The sequence below is a fragment of the Brachyistius frenatus genome, unplaced genomic scaffold, assembly GCF_029030835.1.
Source record: "Brachyistius frenatus isolate BFR_SWC_R1_liver_20210118 unplaced genomic scaffold, ASM2903083v1 Contig_17, whole genome shotgun sequence".
NCBI lineage: Eukaryota > Metazoa > Chordata > Actinopteri > Embiotocidae > Brachyistius > Brachyistius frenatus.
In genome coordinates this window covers 3,204,447-3,229,111 of record NW_027210616.1, presented here as the reverse complement: position 1 = coordinate 3,229,111, position 24,665 = coordinate 3,204,447, and the positions used below count along the sequence as shown (strand labels likewise).

The 24,665-nt window shown below is 40.3% G+C and overlaps 1 protein-coding gene across 3 annotated transcripts in view; it reads left to right on the top strand.

Annotated features, from left to right (window-relative positions):
* Positions 1 to 205: 205 nt before the first annotated feature.
* fgf13a (fibroblast growth factor 13a) overlaps positions 206 to 24,665 on the top strand; it is a 93,897-nt gene continuing 69,437 nt past the window's right edge. The window contains exons 1-2 of one of the 3 annotated variants that reach the window (XM_069694360.1): positions 206 to 446; positions 2,290 to 2,452. In XM_069694360.1, the coding sequence (XP_069550461.1) occupies positions 2,404 to 2,452 (49 nt within the window). In that variant the 5' untranslated portion in view covers positions 206 to 446; positions 2,290 to 2,403. Of the gene's footprint in view, positions 447 to 1,465; positions 1,994 to 2,289; positions 2,453 to 24,665 lie in introns of those variants that run through there. The other 2 variants (XM_069694359.1, XM_069694362.1) reach the window with 2 other exon arrangements.

Below are 24,665 nucleotides of genomic sequence, written 5' to 3'. Positions count from 1 at the left end.
TTTGCTTGATACTTATAGAGTAACTGAACTACACTTGTTGAAACAGACCACAGTGTGCCTTAAAAGTGTCAGGCAGATTTGAGCATGTGAAGAAAGTTGGAAGGGGGTCCTGTTTCTTCTAAAAATAGCCTCCATATAGATCTTGTAACCCTCAACCCGCAGGTCTTTTTCCTCTGCTGACACTGAGTGCTACAGACCTGCAGAACCAAGAGATGTGCATAAAGCCTGCAAGAATCAGACTGGGATTGGACCCGGACTTGTGAACATAAGCTGATAAAAATACTACTTATAACTATAATTATTACAGTGTCCTTAAAAGCGGATTAAGAGGCCTGAAAACAATTTGGATGTTTGGCTGTCGACGTGGCTCAGTCACTATTTGTAACTGGATGGTTCAAACAAAGGATGAGGTGTAGCTTTTAGTTTCGTCTTTACAGGTTGTAAAGGTAAGGACCCTGCATACTTTGCGGACAACAACATGCTGTGCAGAATGGCTTTAATCATTAGTCAAAAGAGATTTCAATTGCAGTGGCAACACTGAAAGACAAGTTGTTATGATGGGTAGGATTCCGCCGCAGTGCAGACTTATTCATGGCAGGATACTGTTTGTTGTGTTTCTTAAGAACTTTGCTGTAGAGTTCCTTTAAAATTGTGTTGCTCTACAACAGTCAAAGGTTTTTAAGAGAGAAGACCATTTCCAATAAAAATAAATGTTTACAGTGAGTTCTGTGGATCATTCAGAGAAACCAGCACATTTATGTTGAATTATAAAGCTCACAAATGGCATTCATTTCACCTCCTTTGTCAGGAGGTAAAGACACTAATTTTGGGGAGAAATATTTGTTTATTAAACTTGTATAAACTGTTTGAAGCAGCTGTAGAGAGATTCCTGTGCTAACTGTGCTGCGGCATCTTGAAGATTAGTTGATCGTTGCACAATTATGTCAATGTTGTCCATTTGTTTTGCTTTTATTTGATTTTTTTAATTTTTTTTTTTTTTAAAAGAAAAACGCTCTATACAAAGACTCTTTTAAGGTGACTGCTCTTTAAGCCCTGCTGTCCACAACTGTCATTAGACAACTTTCCAACAGCTGCAAAGTGTCCACAAAACTTAAAAAACAGGCACTTTTTGGAGGCTTGTCACTCGCCAACCTGAACTTTGTTTTACATAACACCAGTAGTATCATATGCAATATGTACCATAGAAACCATTGACATTATGCAAACTGTAGCTGTCTGATGAATCTATATTAAAAACCGAAATAGTAGATAATTAGCCTGCGGTTTATAATTTTTATGTTTTATCCTCCGGGGTCTGCAAGTTGCACAAACTGCATTTAATGAAGTCAACGCAAACACCTTAGACTATCATACATTGGGAAAATGCGCAGCCTGGATGTGAATGGGATAACGTATTGCTCCGCAAAGGCAACTGAATGAGAGCAACAGCAAGATGGTGTGCGCCGTGCAGCGCGAGTTCCTGCTTTAACTGTTCACCGCATCGACAACCCAGCTCGCACGCTGACCGCATTCATGGATGGAGCAGCTCGTTTTCGTCCCAGCAGTGATACTGAGGTCAACAAACAAATGTCCACTGTGTGAATCGGCGCTGTAACGGGCGGAGCGCTCTCACGTTGTGTATCCTGTTGATTCTGCTTGCCGAGCGTTCAGAGGAGCAGCAGAGCTCGTTAGTAGGAAAAGCCTCAGACAAGAAAATCTGGTCGCAGAAGATACACTGGATGGCATTTCTCGGATTTGTCAGATAGGACGCTTCAGTGTTTTGACTTGTATTTTTCTTGACTGAAGACCTCTTGGGGGGTGGGAGGGGGGGAACAAACTGCGCTCCATTTCGCAGCTTTTTGCTCCTCTCCTTTGTCACAGTAGAGTAGGTCGTGATTTTTTTTTTTTTGTATGCAACAGAAGGGGATTCGTGGTGGCAACGATTCCTTTCATCAATGTGCATTGATGTAGCAGAAAACGTGGAGGAGATAAGGTAGGTTAAAGCGTGGTTTTGCATCACTGGAAAGGCTGTGCAGAGATATACCTGCTCACAGGCTGGTTCTTGGTGTTTATTGAAACTATATGGGCTCTTTGTCATGTGGCGCGTGAGTGTGTTTAGAGAGCATCCACAGTTGGATGTTTTCATTGATATCTAACTGATCAGCACATTGAAGCCCGAGTAGCTCCCACGGTCCATTGTCTCATTATATAGCCCTGCTGTAACACCAAACGCTGCTCTTCTGTTATGAAAGGAAAATGCAATTTTGATGAATATTTCTCTCTTTACAGAACACTTATCTCAGCACCTGGAACCTTTGGTGAGGATTTCATTGAGGACAGTCAGCAATTAAGGGGATTTCGATTCTTATCTAAATCGGGAATTACACATCCAAACTGGGATCTATGAGCGGAAAAGTGGCGAAGCCTAAAGAAGACAAGGATGCTTCCAAGGGTAAGAAGAGAGCCTTGCCTTGCACAGACTGCTTTATCCCCAAATCACAGGTTTTAACGTGGCCATGCACCCATTCATTCCCTGCATGGTGCTCAAATCCCCCTTTGAGGTTAGCCTGAAAACAGTAGCAGCCACTGGATGGTGGACCATTCCCAGCACGGTGCATGTGGATATTGCTGTTTGAGATCTAAAGCATTTGCTTCTGTAGGCCTATGTGCTGCACGATGTGTTGGTCTGAAATCACATGCTTTACTTGCATTGACTTGGTGATCGCCAAAAAAAATTAAAAAAAAAAATTGGTAAAGCAAAAAAACTCATTTTGTTGCAGACCTGTAGGATACAGTGTCACGGAATGTTTTTTTTTTTTTTTTTTTTTTTTTTTTTTTACACATTAAAAGTAATCATTACAACGTAGACATGATGACGGTGATATCTTATTGTCTCACTGTCCTGTTGAAAGGTCCCTTTGTGTTTCTCGCTTGCACCGGATTCCGCATACGGAGCCGCACATTCTCATCACATCTGTACAACCATGAAAGCGCGGTGCCTCCTCCGTGTCGTAGCCTGAGTTTATGACCTATGGCGTAAAAACCGAGGGCCCCCATACCTCTGAGAGAAAAGGAAGTAAACTGCCTATGCATTGCCATGGAGACAGAGAGGAGACAAGGTTGCCAGAGAAACATGGCGGGACTGATCTTTGTAACCGTTCAATCTACACTGGTAATGTGCATGACACTTTACGCACCGGTACACGCATTACACCTCCTTTGTCTTTGTCCTCGTTTTGTTAAACAATTGGCAAAAAAAAATAGAGAAATAAATCATAAATCATATGGTGGTTGACAGGAAAGCAGTTTTATTGTGTCAGTAAATTTATTTCCTGAGCTGTAGTTAACAATTTTTTACTCTCAACAGCCCGACTATATCCTATTGTCTTCATGGTCTTTATTGGAAACAGGATTAATGACTATATCCTAAAGGCCTGTTTATGGTAAATGCATAAACACGGTTTTCCTGAGTGTCATATAATAACAATCAGCATTTACACCGTGGCAGCTACCCTATACACACACTACACTATAGCGATACAATTTGATCTCCATGTTGACATTTTTCGGCTCTGTTTAAGGTGCTTACACCAAAATCCCAAAACCTAATTGGCTAACTTTGGCAGCACCACTACAAGTGATGACATCGCTTGTTGGTGTTACTGTAAGTGGTTCATCCAGTGGGGATGGTGCACCTCCTCTAAACATAGCTATGCATGCAAAATTGTTTTGAGTTTTTTGTTAACATTTAATTATAGTAATTAATTGATGATGAGCTACTGACATAAGAGTATTTTACGTCATCACTGGCGACCATCCTGAGGGAGCTGAATTGTAAAGTCACACTCAGTGGAGACACATATGATCAAAAATGTTATACTTTTTTGCATCTTATTGAAGCACTGCACCAAACCCCTCTGAATAATTTGTTGGTGTATTAGAACAGCGTTGATAAAAAGAAAAAATGAAGATATATCAGTTCAGCTACAGGTATTAAAGTTGAATTTTATATTTGATTTAGCATCTTAATTTGGGGTTATCATTATATTACAGGTTTCAATTTTATATATAGTTATATATGTTTATGCAGATATATTCAATAATGATGCATATGCGGGAACCCTTCTATCAGACTTTCTCAATCACATCTTCTGATCATCTCTTGTGATCAGAAACTTTTCTAGATTTTCCTGTTAAAGGATTGAAGTGCTAAATTCCACACATAGCATCTCTTTTCTTTGTATGTATTTAATGGTTTTCATACATACATACAAGTAATGTATAAAGCTAAAACAAAACACCAACTACAGGATAGAGGTGCCAGCCCGCCATGTTTTGCTGACAATACAGTAAGAAAAGTATGCTCAAAAGAATTGATTTCAAGATTAACCTCCACAGCAACTTTCCCTCTCGTCTCCCACTGGAAATCAATGGCATGTGTGAATAGCTGACTCTTTAAGCTCTACGGCAGCTCCACCTCCAAAACTCTCGGATGGGATAAAAACATCTTCACTCGAACCGAGAACAGTCAAAAAGTCTCGTTGTAGTTTTATAGATGCACAGTCAAAAGCCAAAGACTGATGTGGCTGTGCTGCCTTCCAAATTTAGGAAGAGAAAAAAAAACAGTTCTCTCTCTGCTTGACTGAGAGGGTCACTTGGTGCCAGCTGCCCTCCATCAGTCTTGAATGGCGCAAGAGCAGGGAATTGCATTGGGAAAATCAGTACTGACCCTGCCAATGTTGGCAACCACCTGTCCCACAAATTATTTCAGGGAAACAGTCCATTAAAGCCGGAACCACCTGCCATCTCCACAGTGCCCCCCCCCCCCCCCCCCCCCCCCCCCCCCCCCCCCCCCCCCCCCCCCCCCCCCCCCCCCCCCCCCCCCCCCCCCTGCAAGCTGTTGGCCTTCAGCTTCTGACTGCCCTGCTTTTTCAGGACACAAGTGATACCCCCATTTCCGCTCCTCCTGAAAAAAACACCTCTCACTCATTATTGCACTCAGCAGGCGCCTTAAGTTACACGAATATATATGATAATTGTTATTCTAGTATTGTGTCAGCTTTTTAAAGTAGCTCATATGTTTCTGTGAATATGTAAAACTGCAGCTGATTCACCATAATTCAGTTATTCAGTAAATCCCAACTGAACTGAGCTGAGGGTTCTTTTTTGTTAAAGAAATTTAATAAAGTAGCGATGAGGCAAGAAAAGGAAAAGATTAGAATATAAATTCCTTGGATAAAAGGAAACTTACTCAGTTGTTACCTACCTCCAACTAAAATGATATTGAAGTAAAACATTTTTCTCAGTGGAGGTCCGAGTAGTAATCATATCAAAAGGACCTGCCATTAAAACTGTGCAGCTCGGTGACAAAATCACTTCTTGTCTCTGGGTATTTTCTTGAGCTTGGTGAGTTTGAATTTTTCTGACAGCTCTGTTCTTTCTTTTTGTGGCTCACTCAGATAGACCATCATTCTGCAGCAGAACATGTGAGAACAGAAAGCATGCAGAGACAGACAGACACAGGGAAACATGGTGGGGTAGAGGGAGATGATGGGTATCTGAGCTTCAGTATCAACATCAGTGAATCATATTGTGTTAGTTTTCCCCCGTCCTTGTGAAGCTAAATTGTGCCGACAAAGAGACGTGTCAAAGAAGGACACTTTCTCAGTTTTTATAACTTTTCCAGAGCCCCGAAACCTCAGCTACATAACTCCTGTTTATATGCATTAACAGGCTTGCCATGATACATTGTGCATCAATTATGCAGATGTTTCTACAGGACTTGCTTGGCCTCATGACAGCATTACAATCCTGTCTATTAGTGTCCATCCTATTTTACATTTCCAGCTTAAGAAAGCCAACGTGTAGAGTTTTATGACCACTTTTAATGGCTGTTTTGCTGATTTCTTGCAGGCAATTCATAAAAAAACACATTTATGTAAGGCGATAACTTCGACTGCACTTTTGTCAGTCTTCCCAGACTTCATCTCAGTGCAGTTCATTGATAGACACACCTCTTGGGCTGCGAGTGTCAGCCGGTGGACTCATGTGGCTCAGTCGGTAGAGTGGGTTGCACACTAATCGGAAGGTTGGTGGTTCGCTCCTCCTGTCCACATGCCTAAGTGTCCTTGAGCAAGACACTGAACCCTAAATTGCTCCCGATGGTGTACTATCGGTATGTTGTAAGTCGCTTTGGATAAAAGTGCCTCAAAATTGCAGGTCTGAGCGCGGCAGAAGGCATAAGTCTTGCATATTTGCGGGCAGATTAATTCAGCGCAAAGCCAGCCATAGAGCTGAATCAATAAATACCCAGAGAGGAGTTTGGAGTTGCTTCATTAATCACAATGCAGGCAGCTCTGTCCTCCACAACACTGACACCTGCTCTAATCTCATCAGCCAAACCACACACTGTCTACAGTGTCATTAAGATCGTTCAATCTAATGGCTGGCTCTGGCATGTGGTCAAGGCATTAAGACACAATATTACATAACAGTCACCACCTGCACAGTCAGGTTTTATCCTAAACTCTCACAGGAAGTTGAAAAGATATTTGGAGCATACATCGAAAGGTTAGGTGCATGTGAGAGCTCAACCAGTAACGCAAGAGCTTTTCATGTGGGGGTCCTTAAATTCTAATCCCAGGGTTTGAAAAATGAGCCCAAATAAATCTTGAACAAGCTCACAGGATTTTCTGGTATTTGACTTAGTCAGCTTAAAATCATTTTCTAACTGAAGATACTTATACAAATTTCAGCTTAGGCAAACTGAAAGGTAAATTTTTTGAACTGCCACTTTACAACTGCTATCTTGACATGGACCCAGGAACAATCTTGTCATAGTATATAGTAATTTACTGATAGGAATGGTAGCAGAAACTAAAAAAAATATTGTCTATCTCTTGAAGTCAATCAAAACAGCTAATTGTCTTTAAGAAGTAAACAAAATTTGACAATTACACTGCCAGTCGATACTTTATTTGCTTCAATATAGAGTAGTTTTCTAAATGTAAATATTGGGGTAAGTGAGGACCTGCTCTGCTAGAAATATTTGTGGTGTCAGGGTTGTGGAGTTGTTTCCTGTCAGATGCTTTTCTGGTATTGACGCAGATCCGGCTCCACTGCCTGGAGGAAACTGGCTCAACTCCTGAGCGGAGTCGAATGCCTTGCAGATCTCTGAGTGGCATCAGTGTTCTGCCACTCTCCATCGCTGACTGATGTGCTGATTGCTGTTTGAGAATGCTCAGGGTCTGTCTCTTCAATTCCTCTGTCAGCATGGGTTTCAGAGTAACCGCGAGTGCCCTGTGATTGATGCATTGGCTTCTGGGTCCTGGTGTATTGTGTTTTCTGGGATTCTGAAGTTATTTTTTTTGTCATTTAAGTATGCCAACCACATTGTTGGAGTTGGATGTGCCAAAGTTGAAGTGGCCATTTACTGATCAATTAATGGGGGAATGTATCTGCAAGATGTCCCGGCAAAACCCATTTTTCATCCTGTTAATGTTTCAACTTTGGAATGGAATCACGCAGTCTTAAGTCATCACTGCCAGAAGTGTTCTGCCCCTAAAGTCTCTAAACACCTGCTGGTGCATTAGTCAGCTAGCTGCTGGTAATCCACAGAGCGACATGTCTTCTGAGGTGAATGGCTCTGTAAGCTGTTCCCACAGTTCCTATTGCAACATGCCTCCTCTGGTTGTTAATTTGCCGGGCCACGGAACAAGTGAAAACGTGTCACTAGTATCCCTGCATAGTTTTTACTGATTTTCTCTCAGGCCTCCTTTTTTTCTAATGTCATTTCTTGATGTGGCATTTGTTCTACTGGTAGACATTAAATTGTTCATGTCATTTGGGTTCCCCTCTTAAATATTGTCACTCAGAAGGACTAAAGAGTTTTAATCCTCACAAACGAAAAAGGCCACGGATGTTGAAATGTTGAATTTTGCTGCTATTTGACAAACATTGGATTAGTCAGAAGATATAGAAGATGAAATTATGTGTTATTGTTTTCTCAGAAACCACCACGTCTTGGTGTGTATTAGTGATATTTTAGCTGTGAGGGACAAGCAAGAGCATTTTATTTTGGCATCCATATTAAGGCCAGGCCATAACTCATGATTTGAAAGAAATTGTCAGACAATTAAGTTCTTTTCAGTTTCCCCATTACAAAGATTAGTTCACTGAATTGTTCAGTGCTTCACTGAAACTACAACTGGTAGTCCCTCTCACTGAACTGAATCATGGTGCATGGAGCTGTTGGTTTGACAAACACAGCAAACTGTCCATAATTCTTGATATTTTCAAAGTTTCCTCACTTAAATATTGGAGATGAACTTGAATTTTTAATGACTTTAAGTCTTTTTAACTCACCTACCGTTCAGTATTATTGTTGAACTTGATGTGCTTGATCTGAGTTTGAGCCATTCGAGTTCACTATGTAGTGCATTCAGTGAATAAATCAGGAAAAACACACACTATTCCTTAACAGTGAGAGGAGTCTCTTCACTCTCTTGTCATCGGGGCAAGCCCAACATTTTATGTTTGTTGGGAGAGTCTGTTAAAACAACAAGGATATCATGTGTTGCTTTGTAAGTGTAACCACGAGAGGAATTTGACCATTCGTTAAGCCATTATCTTGTGCTACTCCCAGCTAGTTCATTGTATGAGTGTAACTCTGCATGTTCGCGCTCAACTGAACTGAGAATGAACAGAGTAATTCAGTTCAGTTCATTCACCCCCAAAATGAATTCTCTTGAATGAATCATTAGTGACTGACACAATGATAAAAATCAATCATAATTTTAAAAATAATGCAAAATATATTTTCTAGTAAATTGGTTGGACTTTCAGTTTTAAGCCACTCACTGAGCTGATCATTGTTGAGGCCAAACACTGACTGCGATAAAAGGTTTTCTGTCTTATGTTCTGCGTCAAATTTGCCTGCATGTGTTCCACTGATGTTGAACATGGCTCATGATAATAATCTTACTTCTACACCTGAATTATTTCATCAAAATAACTGACCATACCGAGGTATGGGATTATCTACTACCTGGATTTTGAATTATTGCAATTTTACTCCCAGAAATGCACTCCATGCTACAGTTGTTAATCCCATCGGAAGATAATCCCCCATAATTGTGGTTATGTGTGTCAAACTGGCTGATAACAATAAATTGTCTCTCCTCAAGGCCATAACAGTGAAATATTTTGGAAAGGCTCATCTTGCTGCATATTTGAAATTATTTCACGTAAGGCTTTACATTGACGTCAGCTGAATGGGTCCTACTAACCCCTTCCTGTAAATGCTAATATCTGTAAGTCAAATTGAGGTTAGCAATTTTCATATTGGCTCAGGGTTTTAATTGGAGAGGAAGTGGAGGACATGACAGTTTTGCCAATGGCTTATTATCTGCTAAAACGACCAAGATGACATCAGCAGAAAATGGTCCTAAACTGTATCTTTATCTAGTTTCTTCTCCACCGCAGCTCTGAGGAGAGCACACTTTAATGGCATTGTCTAGTTTCTTTTTTTTATATTCACCGTTTGTAGAAAATGACAAATGGAAGATGGAATCAATTCCTCCCCACGTAATACCTTTACGAGACGTGTGACAATTCAACTCTGCTAATGGCCTCACCACAGATCAAATGCTGTTAGCCCATCTAAGATGAAGGAAAGCACCCATCTGTTCAACTTAGCATGTCGCAGCACTGACTCATTTGTCTATGAGCTTTCACACCACCTTGAGATCACTTTCACATTGTGTACAGTATGTGCCACATGCAGTTCTCCAGGAGCTGAATACCGCAGATGTCTTCTTTATTTATCACCGAACATAGGGCACCACTAACAAGACGTCCACATACCGAAATGTCGCAACAGGTCGATTTCCACTGACTCCCATTTTAGTGGAAGATTTTAGGGCGGCCTCTATTGGACCACTACGTCCTCACACCTCATTGACAAAGTGGGTTCTTTCACAAAAAGCGTACTGGACCTCCATTGTCATGGTGACAATAATTTAAAACTTGGTTAACAATGTAAAGTGGTCACGGTTTGATTAGGTTTATGCACCAAAACTATAGATTTAGGAAAATATCATGGTTTGGGTTAGATTAAAAACATTAGCTACATACGTGATGCAACTTCAAATATATTATGTGGGTTAAAATAAGCCAACGTTTACTTTTGGTTTCACATGAACAGCAGTCTCCTGGGTGAATGTCGTATGTTTGATCCATCCAACCACCCCAACCTACCTCCTTACGATCACTTTATCACTCTTTATACTATGCAACCTGACATTCTCCATTGCTCTTGTCAAGATTATTACGACCACTAGAGGTCACGATAAATATAAACAAAGGTTGTTTTGACACCTCTCAATAATCGACCTCCGCTGTCATTTTCGGTATGAGGATGGGCTGCCACTGAAGGCATGAAATCTTCTCGTAGATATTTCTTAAAGGCATATGTGGTTCTAACTGCACATCATGAACATTTCAGCATGTTTGCTTTTGACTGGATCCTATATTTTTACAAAACATATTGCTAACACATAGAGGAGAAATCTAGCCAGTTAATTTTTCAGTTCTTCATGCACAACAATGTTAAAAATACCACTGCAAAAGACTACGTGTGATGCTGTTGTGAGCTATTGGAGGTTTTGAGGGCAGAAAGAGGTCACAGAAGCAATTATAGTACCCCAAGGTTACTGTAGAAGCCATGGGTTGTCATCATCATCCAAGACCACAGAGCCGAGTGGGACTGGAACAGCCTCACATAAAATTATTGTTAGTTAAAGATGGAAGACGGGGCCATTTTCAGGTCAGAGCAACACCAGTGAAATATTTCTGTCAAGGTCTCAAAATCATGCAGTGTTCCAAGGTTTTATGCCCAGATGGATTCTATATTATAAATCATGCTCAGGATTAATAGTAGCTTTGGACATGAACTAATTAAAGTTGGTGAAAATTATAAAGGGGATTAAGGGACGGTAAGAAAGGGAGGAGATATGGTTAGACCAGTGGTAATAAACAGGATCTACAGGCTGGAACAGCGCAGGCCTCGGAGACAGTGTCTAACTGGCCAGCAGGCCTCCTTGGTGCTGATAGTAAGGGCAAATGATTGCCTCAGGTTTGAGAAGATTGCGGATTAGTGATTGTAATTTACTTAATTCTGGACAAGGCTATAGTCTCTGTAGTGAGAATTCACCAGGAAGTCACCAGAGCAGCAGACCACCATCTCCTTTGCAAACGTGCAGAGAATAGCTAACAGGATTACCCGTTTCTTGCTCCCCTCCAATCCTGCAGCTGATTTCACCCGCAAGTTACAGGCAGGGCCACACTTCAGCTTGCATCAGTGTTCCACCTCAGCAGTGCTCACTGCCTATGAGAAGAAATATCAGTGTGGAAAGCAGAAAGGAAATCCTGAACTGACCTGATGCACTGGTAGATTGGGGAAATAAAGGGATATTTTTAGAGGCTGGAAATGAAGCCTGTTTCTCATCACCTCTGGTGCTCTGGGTATGCAAGATATCAAAAATGCCCCACTGTGCTTCTTGGAAAATTCCTGGAAAATGTTCCTTAATGCACAAAATTGAGTGTGAGTGAAGTGTGTGTCAGCACAAACAAAACAGCAGCCAGCAGTTTGAGTTAATGATATCCACACTGACAGTGAGGAGTGAGCAGAGCAGATTCAGGTTTAAACATACAGAAGTTTTGCATTTATTCTAACAATGTGCACTAGGTCTGCTGCTGTTGGAAAACTGTATTTAAATTTTGGTATATTTTGTTTGTGGTGCAGATAAAAAGAGAAACGGTCTAAATTTAGTCTCGTTGGCCAAACACAAAGGGGGACTTTACGAAATGCAATGGTGAATGCCGCATGACGGACCGATTATGCTACACATTGGTCACCTGAATGCTTCGACTTCCTGTATACGTTTCAAATTAAATGCCATCCAGTGTTTAATACATTGTTTTGACGTGTACTAAGATTTGACCTTGTCTTTTTTTATAATGTGTTGTGGCTTTTAGTCATTATTAGCCCTTCAGGACACCTGCAGTTGACAATTATAGACACCTGATTTTTTATTGCAGTCCCATCTTTAAATATATGCGTACCACTAATTTGCATCAGAAATTAGGTTGGGAATTCAAATTTCAGCCACAAATGTGTGTATTTAATTTTTTTCTAATCAGTGATAAAGTGCAATTTAATACTTCATGAAACGAGTAGTGTGATGGTCATGCTTTTTTAATATTTTAATCATGACAACAGTCATTCTCTAGCCTTTATCAAGTGGTTTTAGGTACCTAAATTCAACCTTTCCTTAACCACACCTTTGCCAAGCAACATTTGCACAAATATCCAACTAAAAAACACTTAAAATGAACATTTTGCCGCACCAATGTTTTCTCCAAAGCATATAAAAGTGATTTTTATAGGAGACGTAGTTTGTGTGGACAAGAACATGGAGTTGCTGTATGGAGCTTGAAGACCGAGGAAGAGTAAGCAATTTCTGTTGCTGCTCATTAATTAAGGCCGTCACTGACTCCCTTACCTTCACCAAGCTGCAATGCACTCTGGAGGATAATACTATTGACTGAATTGATGTCTGGGTCACTCACTCAAAATAGCTGTTACAGCACAGTGGTGATATGGACACGCTCTCCAGAGTGAGGTATAGGGATGCAGGAAATTATGTTTTGACTGATGGGGATTTGTGATCAGATCAGAATCAGAATCATTATATTGGCCAGGTATGTTAACACATACAAGGAATTTGACTCCAGTTGTAGCTACGCTCTCAGTGTCCAAAAAAACAAAACAGAGACATAAATAGACATATAAAACTTAAATAGACATATTTACAGCATAGAAATGAATATACACATATATACACCTGATGAAGGTGAATGTAATTACTGACATCTTTAGAGACAGCTGAAAAACTTTTATGACTAGTATAAAGACAATGAGAAAGGGACACAATAAATAACTGCATTTAATTTAAAGTCAGAGATATTTACTGTGTAGAGTCACATCTTTGGGCCATGTTTAATGTAAGGATTGTCCAAGGCTCTTAGTATTGGTTCCCCTTCAGCTTGAATATGAAAGATGATATATGGCAGAAAGCCATTAGTACCACTCCTAAGAGAAAGCTCATTCATTCAGCATTGATGGGGACAGAGGATGGAAGGGTAATACATTCTCAGCAAAATATTCAACAGAGGGAAGAAGATAAAAGAAATTCAGATAAGACAGTGGACGGTTAAAATCACAGTACATGAAACCTTGAAGTAGTAAATGTCAAACTCACAATTGAAATGTGGGAGTGAGACTTCGTGTGTGTTTTAAAGGGAGTCATATTTTAGTACTCACTGTGTGAAAAAGATGAAGCAAGTGTTAAATGTGAGTGGGCCTTCTGTTTCAAGGATGTGCGAAAGAATGGAGAAGAAAGACATTGTTAAGATGACTGCTAAATATAGCAACGATCCTTCACTGGTGCCTGAAGCCAATTTTACACAGTCTGGAGCAGTGAGCATTACGGCTGCGCCTGCCTCTTCCTCATCAGGGAGACATCATTTACATAATGAGACGCTGCCACGGCAACAAAGCCCAAATAAGCATGGGAGTCTTCAGTCATGGGTGGTGGGTACCAAGGTGCCTTCCTAACATGCACTGTTGTGAACGCAGCGCCTTAAACACCGTCACACATGCTCACACAAACATATGCTCTGAGACAGAGCGAGAGACCCTGTTGAGTCGAAAATAAAGGGTGGGAAGGCAACAGTAAATGATCCCCTGCACTGATTAAAAGGTACTTTTACTTGAATAATTAGGCAACCTTGTGATTCAAAACAATTCAGAGGAATATTATACTTTTTACTCCTCTGCATTTATTTGGAGGCTAGAGGTACTATTTCCTTTATAGATTATATTGCCTCGACCAAATAGAGCAGTAAAATGCTGCTGATTCATCAGGGAAGTAATAATCCTAGAACATAGTAGAGCAATAACAGGGTACATTTTCTGAATGAAGAGATATTTTAAAGGCCTCGTATCGTAGAATTTCAGACGTCCTTTTCTTTTTTGAATATAAACCATCTCAAGATGCTATATAAATCCTGGGAATGTGTCAAAATGCTCCATCCAAGGAGAAATGGACACAGCCTGTATTCAGCGACTGTGCCATTTAGTCTAAATGTCACATTGAGTTTGTGATGTCACAAATTCATGCTCATGCCTTCTCAAAGCACGGTCCACTGTCCAACCTTTTATGTGGAAGAAAACATGGAGCAGTCACCCCATTGTGGAGCTAGCAAGCTAAAATACTAAAGCAACCCTGTGGTTGGTCTGGTTGTTCTTCACCCAGGAAAGAGTCAGCCAATCAGAAAAGAGGGTCACTGATATCAATACACCTTATGTAACAGACACAAAACAGCCTCTCCTTGGTAGAGCTCCAGATGGGAGGTGTAAAATTATATTGAGACAGATTTTGCTACTTAAAACCACAAAAAACATCTTAAGATATCAAGACTGCAAATAAAACACCACAAAAGAGTAAAATATGGGACCTTTAAGTACAGTTTGCTGACATCTTCGACTTCTACTTTTGATGGCATAATTTTATGTTGCACTGTTGCTCTGAATTAAATTACTTCTTCCATCACTTACCCGAGAAGGGTGTCAAATCTCAACAACACATGGGAACAGATGACAGGGAAGCTGTTTGATTTGCATTGTGCTGACATTTTGACAAATATGATAGCCAAAGCAACACCAAACATCGACAAACGAAGCTGCAGCCTTATCACAAAGTCTGAAAAATAACCATTCATAAATTAGCTCTGCTATCTATGATAGTAAGAATTTATTTGGATTAAAAAATATTAGTGAGTAGAAACATTTTAAAAGCTGTATTTGGAATTCCTGCAATATCAAAAAATACTTGATTATTACAGGAATGTTTGAAAAAACATACATTGATGCTGTTTCGTACTTGGCAGACCTTTAGCTTGACCGCAGAGTGATTCAGTTTCCAAACTGACAAACTTTTTTTTCATTTTGTTTTGTCAGATGTCATCAGAGATTCTCTGTAGTGAATGATCACATCATTTCCAGTGTAATTAGAGGAGACAGGTCTCTGCCTACACTGCAGTACAGAGAGAGAGAAAGATAAAGCGAAGGGGAGTTAAGTGAAGGGACAAAAAGAGGGAGCGTGAGAAGGAGTGAGAGAGAGGAGAGAAAGATGGCAGTCAGTCATCTAACAGTAATCCATAACAGCAGAACTGGCTCCCATAAAAAATATGAACAGTGCTGTAGGCGAGATGAAAAGGTTACACGCAATAACGCCAAAATGCTTCAGCTTTGCTAAAGGTTACACTGGAAAATTAGGACAGGGACAATATTAAATTGCTTCAATTCCTTCACTTACTGTGAGTCCTTGGCTAATATCTTCTATAATATTCGTAGCAGTGTCATTTCTGATTCCAGTTTCCAGTTAGCAGCAGACCTGCAGTATGTTATTTCAGAAGAGTAAATGAGTGCACCAGTTCTAAATTAAGTACTGCCTAATACTCAGTAGTTGTGTAGCCAGTCCTTGTGTTCTTGACCTTTATGTTGTGTCCCTGTGTTTGGTGTGCTGTGTAATCAAGTTGTGCTACAGAACAGACACATTCTCTCTTTTTTCTAATATTTTATTGTGCTATTTGGAGCACAAAGACTTTTGTATCACAGCAGCCTTTAGAACATGTCTGACAGAGAAGGAAACATAATGAAACCCTGAAACTGAGTCTGAGATGGCTCTCATTTTCACATGATGGTCCATGTATGAATGTCTATATGCACGTTAGTGTGTGTGTGTGTGTGTGTGTGTGTGTGTGTGTGTGTGTGTGTGTGTGTGTGTGTGTGTGTGTGTGTGTGTGTGTGTGTGTGTGTGTGTGTGTGTGTGTGTGTGTGTGTGTGTGTGTGTGTGTGTCAGTTTTTATGTGTTGTCTGTCTGGTCTGCCAGTGATATAATGGGATTTTGCAGGACTTTTTCCTGTTTGGCTGTACTCTGTAGATCAGAATGGACAGCATCTGGTGTTTGTTTATAGCGTACTAGCACAGATTAGATTTTGTTCTTCTTGTATTGTCATAGTCTTATGTGTGCTGTACTTTTCATATATTGATCTATATTTAGAGATATGATGATGAAAGTATGCAGTCATGGAAATTGTTGGCTCTCCTGACATATTTGGAAAAGCAAACATTTGATTCTGTTTGAAACAGTGCCTATTAATAAAGGTAAACAAATGACAGATAAAATATAATTGTTGTTGTTGTTTTCGGACTTTAAATCAATTAAAAAAAACCAATGCATTCACATGGTTAAAGTAAGTACACATTTACACATTTATCACACTGTCACATCCACAAAAGTAGAATCGGGGGTTCCAGATTACGTACCAAAACCCCCTTTGAGAGTGACAGGTGGAAACTTTCTTCTTAAAACTTCTGACATCTAAAGTTTGGAGCTCTCTTTGCTATTAAAGTGCCATCATGCCAAGATGTAAAGAGCTCTCTAAGGCCTTCACAAAAAAAATTGTCGACACTTATGAGTCTGGCAAGGAATTTAAAAATGATTATTAAAATTTAAATTTAAATTTAAATTATTTGAAATAAATCATTCCACTGTAATGAAAATCAGCTACAAGTGGTGTGGATTTGAAATGACTGCCGGTTTGTTAAAGGCTGGCTGCTCAAAAAATGTCAGCCCAGGGCAGGCTATCTGATGTAAAAAGAAGTCACAGAGAACTCTAACATTTCATACAGGATCTGCAGGTAACTCCTACAACTGTTGGTGTCAAAGTACATGAATGCTGCAGTGCTTGAAGATAATGTGAAGCAATGGTTTATTCAAGACTGGAAATTTGACTTTGGCTCTGTTGGCTGGACAAAATAAGCTTTTTTGAGACGTCTCCTTGCAATCTGGGAAATTCCCTAATTGGAAGAACATTGGTTAGATTATTCAATAACAAAATAATACTAAGTGGTAGCTTCAGTATTTTAATCTCTACAAAAGAAACAGTCCTCACAAGACATGCAGGTGCTCACACAGACAGTATAAGTGTTTATTATGGGCCTAGCCTCCTGCACACTGCTTTTCTCTCTTCTCCCAAAACCTCTCTTCTGCTCCTTCTTCCTGTCTGTCAGACAGACTGAACAGATAAAACAGAGGAGGAGGGGATGCCAGACGCTTTGCTTTGCTGCAGAGTAGTCTTTGTGTATGAATCTAAAAAATAACATGGTGTAATCTCAACCACATCCAGTTTCATGCTCACATTCACGCTGGACCATGAATAATTTAGGAAATGTGAACATCTGACACTCACATGCACTCATGCATTTCCACATAATTATATTGCTGCACCTTTATGCTCACGTGTTAGAAAAATTACTCAAGAGGCTTGGTTCAAAATCAAACACATCGGACATTTATTCTTGCAAGAAGGAACACACACATGCGCCCTCAAAGAGAGGTGTCCAGCAAAGAAGGGCCCTTCCCTCTTCCATAGGTCAGCTTTTATACAGTGGGACAAACAGTAGACCATCACCCCCATTCCCTTTGTACCTGCTTTTGTATGGTAATACAGAGTTGGTTGTTGGTCACAAGATAGTTGTCAATTAGATGCGGAAAGAATCCCTTGCAAATAAGACAGAAAAACCAAAGGAAACTTTTCGGGGCCTGAGACTTTCTGGAGCCACAATGCAAACAAGAGGAAGAGACAAATCTTGTCATCACGTCACTGCTTTAAACAACCACATCCTTTTTCAAAAAAAAAAGTTTGATATTTCAGAATGGTTCTCGATACCACGTGTTGAGATGAATAACCCTTCAAACAACACCAAAATAAACATCACTGCTGCCACAATGTTCTCTGTTATGGAAGGATTGGATATATTGTGTATGTTAGTGTGTCTGTTCATAAACTATATTTGGACCCTGTGGGCAATCTTGCTAGGATGAACAGAATGTGTTGTTAACACTGTGTGGACGCAGTCCTCACACTTTCTCTAAAATCAGTCATCCCACCCATTAAAAAAAAAAAAAAGCACTTGCATGGCTCCTTAGCTGTGAGACACAAAGAAAAAAGACCAAAAAAAAAATAAAAAAATCATGTTTTTGTCTGTCAGGTCATCGAACTTGACTGTGTATTTTCTTGGCTTTGTTGTTTAATCTAAAAAAGAAGAAAGAACAACAAAATAACTATTGGCAGTCTGAGATCTTTCCATTTTAGTAATGCACAATTCAATCATCTATCTATCTCCTTGCCAATGCACAGCATGTTTTTTAGTAGAGATGACAATGGCTTTAATGCAACAACAAAGTGAATGTTTTACTTAAGTAGCAGAAAGTAAAAAGTTGTTATCATCCAAACAAAATACTGATTTGACTTTTTTCAGTTGTATCCATTCATTCTTTTGTTCATGGAGTCTGAGCGGGACTCTTCTTCACAGTCAGTGCAGGGACTATCTCTGGGGACTCAGGAAGTGTTTAATTATTATGTGTACAACATGCTCTACAAATGCAGCGTCTATCAGTTGAACGTGTTGGGTGATTTTGTTTAGTATGTGTGTGTTGGGTTTGAGTGTGTTTGTGTGGGTGGGTGAGGACTCAGTGCCCCACGCTGCAAAGCTCAGAGGGACAGATGGCTGCTTTCGTTGCAAGTTGCTCTACCGGTCTCTAGTCTTTGGCTCTAGGTCTCCATCCTGTCTTGGCCATGGCATCACAATAATACCTACCTACCCGTACAGTCCGCACACCCACACACACACACGCACGCACGCACGCACGCACGCACGCACGCACACACACACACACACACACACACACACACACACACACACACACACACACACACACACACACACGTTTGGAAGTATCTGTGTTCCTTTTACCCTGCGGGCTAATCAAGCTGCCGACTCTGCGATAACCGCTAACCCTGCTGAAGCAAGTGACCTGACCCATGCTGGAATCCAAACCAACATGCTAATCGCTGCGACAGGCAACTGGCTCAGCAGTTTTTTTTTCATTAAACTTAATGCCATCGCATTACTTTTCCACCATATGGAGTTCTCACACTCGTCATAGGGGTATTTTGCTACAATTTTATGGTCAATAAATGCAGACATATTCTTTTCTCAAATGCAGCTTAACCATGACCTTTCTAAATGTTTTTGAATATTAATTTCAACATCACAACTTTACAATTTTCTTTCAGAGTTTGCCGCTCTCAAACACATTCACCCTGCTGCACGCCAAGTTCATGTTGGATGGCGGTGCCAGTCCCTGATTGTGTATTTTAGCTACTACCTTTATAATCAGGCACTAATACCAGCAGATTGCTTGCGTAAATTAAATGTGAGAAGAGGTACAAATTTGCCTTGCGTGAATCCGCCCTAGCAATCTACAATTTGCAGTGTAGAGACAGCGGAATGATGAGAAAAGTTTAATATATCGTATTGGATTTGATGAATGCTTCTCTGGCTCTGCTCATCCTGCTCAGAATAAAGCTGAAAATCCTGGTTGGACGTGTACATATTTTTGTGTGCGAAAAGGTGTGTAGGGTTACAGGTGTGTTTTATTCAATTATCTCTGTTTGCTCTCCTTTAGAGCACATTTTGAGACAGATAAAAAGCTGGGAGTGTACAGGAAGCACATTCCACTTCTCTCATTACAGTCGGAGCATGAACGCGTACACAAAAAAAAACATGCGCGCGCGCGCACACACACACACACACACACACACACACACACACACACACACACACACACACACACACACACACACACACACACACACACACACACACACACACACACACACACACACACACACACACACACAATTCAGCAAAAAATATGGATTTGGATTATCATTACATACATGTTCAAAGCCCTCCACACTCACAAGGCAAAGCAAATCAATGCTTGTGTCAGTGCACATGCCCAGTAGAGATGAATGTCCCATTATTGAAAGCTCAGGAACAATAGAATATAAACAGTTGTTGACATCGCATTCAGGAGCGTACCGACAATATAGTGAAAGCCTCAGTAATACAATAATTGTGGCCTCCCCTTTAAATTTTAAATCAAAATCCAGCCCGGACATAATTACAGTACTGGTGATGTTTCTCACCCACTTTTCCAAACTACTTTGAGCTGAACTTATTAAAGCTGTGGTGCCACTAATTAAGTTGTTTGTCTTTGCAAAGCGATCTCCGCCTGCCCACTGCTGCTTACTAATGAGTAGTTGTGTCACGGCATCCCGCCTCCTATTTGAAGGAGAGATGAAAGCAGAAAAATGGAAGGAAAATGACCCGATGGTGGCAGATTTTCTAACAGGCAGTGCCGAGGCTGACGTACACGACGCTGAATGGCGCCAGTTGGGGCTTGTTAACAGGCAGTTGTGTGGGTGCTCTGAAGCTTCCAGTGAAGGTTATAGACAACCCAGGTTTCTTTCAAATGAGAAGCACTGGAGTTTAAGGAGAAATTGTGCTGTGTTACAAAGTGAGAAAAAGTGGAAGTGACTCCAAAATCTTTCATCTGTCTTTTCAACACTCACATTCTCCAAGCTTAAAAAGTGCCTTTAAAATTGTTGTAGTTTTCTCTGTAAAAATGATTAAACACCATGAAACATTAATAAAACCTTTTATAATAGTAATGCAGCCTGGTCCACTTCTTCACTGCTTGCTCAATATTTTACAAAATTGGTAGGCTTGATGAGGTCAATAAAGAGACGCCAAAGCAGTGAATTTATATAGAATTTTGTATAACATTTTGAACACAAAGACAGAGAATGGAAAAATGTATTACGGTGAAGGAATAGTTTAAATAGACTGTTTCATACATTTTCAAGCCTAAAACGTTTATTCTTAGCAACCACAGCCACTGTTTTAAAATAAAGGAGAAACTATGCTGGTCCTTTCAGGTCTACCAGGAGTCAGTAGGGATACTTGAATATGACCAGTTACAAGCCATTTCTGTCAGATTTTGTTTGTAGAATATACCTTGTTAGCTTGACCGCTTACCATTATTATGTTCAATAGATGGGGGTGTTAAAACTGACAAGGAGTGGAAGGGCTTGCAGAAAAGAGTTTGGGATTTTCAGCCAGTCAGCATCGTACCCCTGTTGTCCACATATGTTGAGTTAAATATAATTCTGACTTTGACAGTAGTGGAGAGTGAAGTCATAGCTTTTACTTTGAAAGGTCAGTGTTTGAACCCTTACCTGCAGGCTCTGTAAAAGCAAACCCTCAGAGGCAGGGGTTATGAGAGCTAGAACAGACCTAATGTCTTTCCCATCTGCTGTGTCTGGGCACCGTGTGGCTGTTGAGGGGGCCCGTGCTCCTGCATGTCATCTAATACACAACATGGAGCGAGAGCAGTCAGGTAATTTTAGCTTATTCTGAAGACATTACGGAAAACAAAGTGTTAGTGTGAGCATGTCTGAGTCTGTAATCATACTGTATAAGGGAAACTGTGGGTGTCCGCATGCATACTGCACGTGTGTTTGTGAGGGTATAATTTGCATGCAGATTGATGCATGTTTTGTAGCATGAATATTCTAGCGTGAATGAAGTCACAGTGTGTGCTAACATGCAGAATAATATACACAAGCTCATTCTCATTCTACTCTGGAGGCACAGCATCACGTCTCAGTTTTCTATAAATGAAATCAGTCAAAACAGGAGAGCGGGATATGTTTGCAATTATTTTAAATGATCATCACTTCAGATATTACTAGATTATATATTCAAATATTGTGTCACTGCACACTAAATTCTACCCTTGAACAAGAACCAAAACAGAGGTGACTTTCTCTGTTAGGGCTTTCAAGTGTAAACAAAGCGAATAAAACAGTGTGGCAGAAAACCAAAAGAAGACAGGTAAAAAGAAAATCTAAAAGATAAAAGGCAGAAATGTTCACATGTGAACAGAGTTTCCACTCTGTATGCACAGCTTTATAACCCTTCTGTGCGGGCAGTGTGACTGCTAATGTATGTATGTATGTATGTATGTATGTATGTACAGGGTTTGCATGGCAGAGGCCATGCATGCGGTCTTGCAAGGTTACTTCATGTGACTCTCATGGCTGGAGGGTTTCTCTCAGCCTCTCTTGCTTTCTCCTCTCACTTTCTGCCTGTCTCTCCCAATTTGAAGCGTGCTGTGCTGTAGGATGCTGTCTGAGCCAGCAGCAGTCTGAATGCTGATGAATGTCTGCACAGATAATCTATGACTGATCTTGCAAGTTAAAAAAAAAGTATATACATCCTGACTTAAAGCATTAGGAGGGTGATTGAAGGTTACATACGTTCTCACAGTGCAGCAAAAGCAAGACTTGCCTTTGACAAATGAGTGGCTGCTGCAGTTAGGTGTTATGTCTTATATAAGGGTATTCCAATGACACCTGCTGGTTCATCACTCATGTCATCCGTTCTGATATTTTTAGATTAATACCACAGAAACAATCTTACTTCTGTAACTCTTAAAAAAACAAAAACGTCTAAACTTTTTGTACTCACCTCTCCTCACACCACTTACTTCTTTCTCATCACTCCAAACTACTTCTAGCAGCACATTAGTCTTCCCTTTTTTTTTTAAAATTTTTTTTTTTAGAAAGGGTTTAAATCTTTCTGCCTGTCTACTTTCCCTTCTATCACTTCCACTTCAGCTTACTCTCTGGACTCACCACGTAACTCCTCCTCTTCCTCCCTCACCAACATTTACATTTCATATCTTCAAATTTTATGTCACTCTGTCAGGCAATGAGCTCGTAATATCCTGGGCCAGAGGTTTTACGGTGTCCTGTCTGTGCTGTTTGCATCATGGCTGGTTGTGTGAGGGTAGGATGAGCGATAATAACTGCCGAGGACTGTGCCAGGCATGCGGGTATGACGCCTGCTGTTAAAATATCAGCTCACATAATGAAGCAAGACTGTGGTGACAGTTCACAGCCTGAACCCTGTTAACCTATTACCTTCACTTGCAAAGCATATCACATGTTTTCTATGCACTTATTGTAAGTTGCTTTGGATAAAAGCGTCAGCTAAATGAAATGTAATAATGTAATGTAATGTAGAAACTATTGAAACAGATTGGCCAAAAACAAAAGTAGCTGCTACACAAAATTTATCAAAGGAGTTTCCACACAAATAAAAACAAATCTTAATTATTCAAGTCTTTGGTTAGGTAGTCTTAACTCCCAGGCCTGTCACAATTATTGGAATAATCACCTAATCGCGATTATTTGAGATGACTGAAATCATTTTGGATAATCGTCAGAATTATTTTCATTCATCTGTACACAAACAGCTGTATGAAACTAACAGAAATGTCTTATTTCCATCACTATTTCCAAAGACGTGATCTTGTTGCGCCCTCTTCTCCCTCTGTGGTTTAATGGCACGGGTGGAGAATTAGCATTATTGACTGTTTATCTTGAGGTGCTTAACTTCTAATTATCGACCAACTGCATTTCGATAAGCATCTACTGACATTAATATCATGGATTTAGTTGAAAAGCTGAACACCACAGGCATTAGAGGCTCTTGTTTTTCCCAGGGTGTACGTATATTATCAAACTATGATTAGGCTTTATACTATATGATCGTGGCATAAAATGAACATAAAAGACAAATCATTAATTGCAGTTATTTGTATGATAATTAATTGTCAACTAAAATTTCATAAACGTGCCAGCCCTATTCGTTCTCTTGTCTAAAAATATGTTTTGGCATTTTTCCCTCAACAGAATGAAAAAAAAACCAATTCTCACATGAATAAACGTGAACGAAAGCAGCTACAGGACTCTTGCTGAGGAACTTTGCAGTCACAAGAAGTTATTACCAGCGTGGTCGAATTATCAAATGAAATAGCACAACAAATCAAAGTTAAAATCAAAGAGTAGTAATAGTTGAATGTCAACCTAATGCAGAGAATGAAGAGAAGCACAAAAAGCCATGTGACTGGATAGTCTTTTTTAATTATATACAAATCTTGATTCTATTGCTAACTGCTATGTATCCATAGAAAACAGCCTCTACAGCATTCAACAGAGACCTGTGTTTATTACCTGAACACCCCCCCCTCTCACACACACACACACACACACACACACACACACACACACACACACACACACACACACACACACACACACACACACACACACACACACACACACACACACACACACACACACACACACACACACACACACTCATCCTTCCCTCATCTCACCTCTATGTGACCCTGTCCTCCCCATCTCTGTTGTCTTCTGGGATTTTCTCATCCTCACGCACCAACTTACTTATCCTCACGTTTCGCACTCTGCTTGATGTGACGTGATGTTTTTCTGTGTGTAACTGTGCAGATTCGAATGCTTTGTGCAAGGACGGGCCACACAATGCTTGTTCACATGCACCCGATGCAACAGTGACAGTAGCAACGCAAGAGTGTAGATCCCAGGGTGCACTGGGAGTGCTTGAGGAAATGTAAGCAGCTTAAGCAGTCCATGATGTTGTCATCTCTTCTCAGCTGAGCTCCCAAAATAACAGGCCCTCTGGGTGCAGACTGGCAGAGCTGAGCAGGGGACAGTCAACAGATAGACCCAGA